The sequence below is a fragment of the Lactuca virosa genome, chromosome 6 (genome assembly GCF_052849685.1).
Source record: "Lactuca virosa cultivar CGN04683 chromosome 6, Lactuca_virosa_CGN04683_v6, whole genome shotgun sequence".
NCBI classification, from domain to species: Eukaryota; Viridiplantae; Streptophyta; class Magnoliopsida; order Asterales; family Asteraceae; genus Lactuca; species Lactuca virosa.
In genome coordinates, this window is record NC_136431.1 from 209,508,189 (window position 1) to 209,515,012 (window position 6,824).

The 6,824-nt window shown below is 35.9% G+C and overlaps 1 protein-coding gene across 1 annotated transcript; it reads left to right on the forward strand.

Moving 5' to 3' along the window:
- Window positions 1-5,768: 5,768 nt before the first annotated feature.
- Window positions 5,769-6,542, forward strand: LOC145122262 (uncharacterized). The gene has a single exon (XM_079057891.1). It carries the CDS (start codon window positions 5,769-5,771, stop codon window positions 6,540-6,542), a length of 774 nt encoding a protein of 257 aa, XP_078914017.1.
- Window positions 6,543-6,824: the final 282 nt, after the last annotated feature.

A 6,824-nucleotide genomic window follows, 5' to 3' on the forward strand; every position in this document is an offset into this window, starting at 1 on the left:
GAGTAGATAACCTTTTACTCTTACATTTGACTAGTGTTAACAAACCCTCTTTAAGATATGTCACTCAAGTTACAATCTTGGAGTATGACTCTAAGAATTGTTTTGGAACGAAGTATGACTCATCTTTTTGATTTAACCATTTCAACAATTCATGACTCCTCTTCTTAGTCATAAGAATGCACTAAGATGACTTTAGAGGCTCAATTGTGATATGGTATCTTAATCATTAAGATGATCATAAACATGATACTAAAGTACTCTCCCATCTTTTCAGATTTGAGAAACTTTTATCTTTCTGCCATACTTTGATTCTTCTTATTCGTTCTGTCTCACATTGAAACTTCTCCAATGCTACAGACTTATACTTAAACTTATAAGTATAACCATATTTACTGAACTTAAGTAAATCATGACGAATAGTCTTCTTGATCTTTTGTGGTGGACTTGACCAGTGCACAAGAATGTGTACTCGATCCCTTAGTCCTTTCCTTATTCACATAAGGAATTAGTCTTAATTTTCCAAGCTGAAAGTTCTCATTCATCATACTATACAACTTGCATGATTCCAAGTTTCGGTCCAATTGAACCTTGGGTGATGAGAATCTTTCCTTATTTGGTAATATTAGACACTACCACAACCGAAAGAATCAAATCCATTTTTCCAATATTGCTATCAATGGAATCTTATAAGCAACAACTTTTCACAAATGCCATTGTAAGGATACTTAAAATAAATAAAATCAAAACCTTTTTCTTTTATTTTAAAACTTTGCGGAAAAACTTATCCTTACAATCCATATGAAAACCTTGTTGTTATCTATTCCTAAGCAATATAAATATCATAACTCTTAAGTAATAGCCAAAATTCTGATCACTGAACCATGCGATTGAAATCCATCTTCGCGATCAGAATCAGCATGTACTTAATAGAGTTAGACAATGGACTTTACCTGAAGTAGAGCCAAACTTATTGACTTTAACATCCTTAGGTAAATTTGGCAGCTTCATAACCAATGCCCCTTCCTTTGGCAATAGTTACCTATGGACCCTTGATAATGGGACTATCTCAGACTTCGTCTCTCTCTTTACCATTGGGTCAACCGAGTTGACTATCGCCGATCCCTTTCCATTGGGAAGAGAGAGCTTTACTGGATATCCAATGTCATCATTGTCAATGTCCATAGCGTTTTAGGAAGTTGATCTTAGCAAATAGATAAGATCATTAAGGGTCTTGTCTTAGTCTGTTTCATAGGATTCCCAAAAGAACTCACTATGTGACTTAGAAAGTAGTTGAGCCACCAACTTTCTCAAGACTTTGACACCCAACTCTCCCGGCTTGTCAATATGTGACTACATCTCCAAGATGTGATCACACCTAGACCTTGCCTTGCCAATAGGGCTTGAGCGACCTTAAACTTTTTAGGAACTTGTGGGTTAGGGAGAATAAGTGGAGGAGGTGAAAGAAGTATGATATCCATGGGACATCATCTTCATTTAGGAAAGCTTGTTTCAAGAGATTTAGGAAGATCATAAATGTCTAGACCAGACATCTTTTTGGGAGATATTCAAGATAGTTGATTTAAAGTCCTTAATATGACACCCAATATGAAATATTAAGGCTAGGACCCAACAAACTATTTTATAACTTAGAAGAGGGATGCCGTAATCCAAGCTATAAAATATTTGAAGGTAGGTGAATGACGATTCACCAATTTCCACCATGAAAAACGAAATAATTTATTAGGTTTTAATTGGATTTGAAAGTCCTAGATCTTTAAGATTCATTGAACTGTTCAAAGGCATGTTTCAATCTCGAGTGTGCCCTTCAGGTTTTGTGACTGGGATGTCGAGGATCACAAAACAAGGTGTGAATAACCATGCAAATATACTTGGTACCCTTAATATTTACCCCTTAATCAGTGTGCCGGTTAACCACACACGCTCCACCGATACTATGATAAATATTCAGTTACCCTTTGCCTACCTTGTTTAGTCCAGGTTAGTGTGCCGGTTAACCACACACGCTCCACTAACGACTTAAGCAAAGTGCAAAGTGTAATTTCATGGGTTAGCACCAAATTCATATTTTCCTAAGTAACTAAGATTGGGTATTAATAAGAGTTTAGTTACTTAGTATTTATCATTAATACTTTTTATGAAAGGAGAATTATAGTCCTTGTCCTACCCGTTCGGCTAACGACCCTCCACCAGTCAAGGAAGCGGTGGGTGAGAGTGGACACCCATTAAACTGCCATTTTATAGGCAGTAACCTTATACCCCCTTATAGACCGGCTTCGTGAATGAGGCCTACTAACGGTAAGACTGAATTTACTCTTATACATATATATAAATATTATTAACTTATAATATTATAAAGTATAAGGGTTGAATTTTAACTTTTAAAATTCTAAGGGCTAACTTGGAATTAAAGTATTCATAAGTGAAAACTTTTCAAATTCCAAAACTTGAGGGCAGGTTTTGAAACTATTCAAAACTAATTAATTCCATAACTTATGAGTTTAAAGTAGTTTTAATTAAAAAAAAAACTCTTCAAGTTCCATAACTTGAGGACAAGTTATGAAAGACTTTAAACTAATTAATAAAAAAAATAACTTTTTTTATTGTAACTTATGGAACTAATTAAGTTTACACTTTTTTTTTAATTTAATGAAGAGACTCTTGAACCTCCATAACTTGAGGACAAGTTATGGAGTCATAAAACCATTTAATTAGAACTAGACTCTTCATTTTGTAACCTTTGCCAACTTTTATGAGTTTTATGATTCTTAAATGTGACTTTTCATATAACTTGAGGACAAGTTACAAAAACACACTTTGGAATCAACTCTTAGATTAAAATGGATTGAAAACAACTATTTCACACAACTTTTCTATTAATCTAAGAACATCATAAGAACAAGATAATTCAAATCATCAATCTTCAAAAAAATTAGCATGAACATACAAACTAATACAAATCTTGAAATTATGACAATTATCTTAGAAATTGGATTAGCATGAACATTACCACATCAAAAACAAGTTTATAAGTCAAAAAACATCTTAGGGTAATGTTCCTAGTCCAATTCCAGCCAAAACAATCAAATATATGCATCCAACTCGATTTTTCAGCTACTTTTGCAAGTATAACAAGAAAACAAGAAAACAAGCCTAGGCTCTGATACCACTGTTGGGTTATGAGCATTCTAACACTCCTAAGTGTACATGCAACCCTAAATACCTTGGATCTATGTTTTCTCTATTATACATACAATTTTAAACATCCAAGGTATTATCCTAATCTAGCATACAAAATAATAAATATAACAAGATAGAATACATACCTCTTTGATGTAGAATGTCTTCATGAAGCTTGAGTGCCTAGTGCCCCAAGTGTGACACCTCAAATGGTTCACACAACACCAAATACACTTGGAATAACTTGAGAGAAACTTGAACACTCCTTGAAATCATCTAGCCCTCACACTCACACATTAGTGCACGATTTCTTGAGCCATGGGATTCTTTTATATGGTGGCTATTAGGGTTACACCATGTAACTGATAACTTTACCCATTCCTTATGATCCATGGATTTTAACCTCCTTGGAGTATCCATGGGTCACCCCATGGACTTAGTCGAACATAAGGAATCTTGGATCACAAGCCCACATATATAAGAATGAATGATTTACACAATCAACCCATATATTTAATTAGTCTCCTTTTGATCACTTAATTAATTCCAAATTAATTCTTGATCAATACTAATTAAATAACCTTATTAATATATTAGAACTTATAATATATTAACCAACCTTAAGTGTTATTTCTCTCATTATAGTCTATCCAAATGCATGATGCCATGCAACCCAAATGGACCATGCCGGGTCGGGTCAAGTCTTACCAATTATAGTTATGGACTTAGACATTAATCCAACAAAAACATCCAGGATCCTCATCATGATGGATTGGTGATAACCATTTACATCGCCAATCATTTTGTTAGAAGGATCTTGGTAGATGGAGGATCCTCAGTGAACATCATACTTTTAGATGCTCTAGCCAAGATGAACATCCCAAAATCCAAAATAATCAAAAGATCCTTAGTACTAATAGGATTCAGCGGGGAAACGAAACACACCATTGGAGAAATCAAGCTACCCATCTACACCGAGGGGGTAAATTCTATGAAAAGTTTTTGTGTTATTGATGCTTTGTCTTCGTACAATGTTATATTAGATAGACCCTCGATCCATGACATGAAAGTAGTCCCATCAACATACCATCAGTGTATCAAGATGCCTACCCCATAGGGGACAACGAAGATCATCGGTGATCAACAAGAATCTAAAGAATGCCATAAGGCCTCGATGAAATCTGCCACGGTACATGACAAGCACAATAATTAAAGCAAAGGGCACGAGACGTGCTAGAAGCAAAAGAACAAGACATAAAAGAAGTGCCCTTGAACCTTGAGGATCCTAAGGCCAAGGTCTTCATATGATCCTCAATACCAGAAGAAATCAAACAAGACCTTGTGAAGTTCATACAACACAGAAGAAAAACCTTCGCATGGAAACACGAAGATATGGCAGGTATAGATAAATAAATTATAACTTACAAACTCAATATAGATCCTTCTTTCAGGCCTATACATCAAAAAAGAAGGAAGTTTGCACCCGAGAGGAACCAAATCATCCAAGAAGAAGTTGAAATTTTTTTCAAGACGGGAATGATTAAAGAAGTAAAGTTTCCAAGATGGTTAGCCAATGCGGTGGTGGTACAAAAGAAGAATGGAAAATAGAGGCTGTATGTGGATTACACGAATCTCAATAAGGCTTTCCCTAAGGATCCTTTTCCTTTGCCACACATAGACTCCATGGCAGATGCTAACATTCATAGACGCCTCAGCCAGATTCCAACAAATACAAATGGAACCATCCAATCAAGAGGATACTGCCTTCATAACCTCTTCATGTATATAGTGCTATATTGCTATGCCTTTTGGTCTAAAAAACGCAGGTGCAACATATCAAAGATTGGTAAATCGAATGTTCAAGAACAATCTGGGGGACACCATGGAAGTCTACATTGATGAAATGGAGGTCAAATTTAAAAGAGCTTAAGATCACCTCAAGGATCTTGCAGAAGCCTTAGAGATATTAGACGAATACAACATGAACTTGAATCCATCCAAAAGTCACTTTGGAATGAAGGCATGCAAGTCCCTTGGTTACATGGTCACTAAGAGGGGGATAGAAGCGAGTCCTAAACAGATCAAATCCATAATAGATCTAAGATCCCCAACTTCGACCAAATATATCCAGAGGTTGACTGGAAGAGTAGCAACTCTAAACATGTTCATTTCAAGATCCTCAGAAAGGTACAAACCTTTATATGATATCTTAAAGAAAAATAAGAAGTTTGAATGGAAGAAATAGCATGAAGATGCCTTCCAAGAACTTAAAAATATTTAAGTTCAACACCCTTTTTGGTGAAAACATTAGATGGGGAACCACTCCTCCTATATCTTTCAGTATCTTCAAATGCTATAAGTACAGTCCTAGCCAAGGATCTTGACAGGGAGCAACATCCTATTTACCATGTAAGTAAAAGTCTATTGGATCCTGAAAAAGGTAATTTCATCTCAAAAAACTAATACTTGCATTAGTTACAGCTTCTACCAAATTAAGACACTATTTTGAAACTCATACCATACATGTAAAAACTAACTATCCTATTAAGAATGTTATGAGAAAACCAGAAATGTCAGGAAGAATGGCAAAGTGGTTAGTGAAGCTCTATACATATGACATCATATACGAGCGAAGATCCACGATAAAATCACAAGCCCTGGCAGATTTTATGGCTGAATTTTGTGATGATCTACATGCGAAAGTAGAATTAGAAACTCGAAAATTTATAGAAGAAGAAAACATGGGAAAATGGATCCTCTTTACAGATGGAGCATCCAAATTTATAGGAAAAGGCCTTGGGATCATACTAAAATTGCCACAGGGGGAAATCCTATCCCACACCATTAGCTGTGAATTCGACGTAACCAACATTGAAGTGAAATATGAAGCACTGATCATGGGGTTACAAATAACCAAGGACCTTCAAATCAAGGATCTTCATGTATATGTTGATTCATTATTAATAAGTAACCATTTTAACGGGTCCTATGCAGTAAAAGGTGAAAGATTAGCATGCTACCTTCAAATACTTAGAACCTTAGCCTCAGAATTTAAAAAATATAGCTTACTCCAAATTCCTAGAGAAGATAATATCAAAGCAGGCGCACTAGCCAACCTAGGATCTTCTCTCAGGATCCCGGCGGAAACCAGGATCTCGATAGTCCACATAATGATCCTGACAATAGAAGATCCAACCAAGAAACGAGAAGACCTCATTACCCATGATCAAGCAACTAGCATTGCAACAATCAAGGATCCTGATATCCAACCCCCTCACCATGATCTCAACACTCAGGATCCTGGAGCAAACATTCAGGATCCACAACAACATTCAAAATCCTAGACCCAACCTATTATAAAATACCTCCAAAATGGTACAATCCCAAAAGAAGAAAAAACGATAGATCATTCGGAATGAGGGTCTCACGCTTTGTGTTGATCCAAGGAGTGTTGTACAAGAAGTCCTTAGCATGCCCATATCTACGGTGCCTAGAGGATCACGAATCTATGGAAGTTTTGAAATACATACATGAAGGGGATTATGGCAACCATACTGGGGGCAGATCCTTATGTTCCAAAGTGTTAAGTACATGATACTACTAGCCGACCATGAAGAAAGATGCCT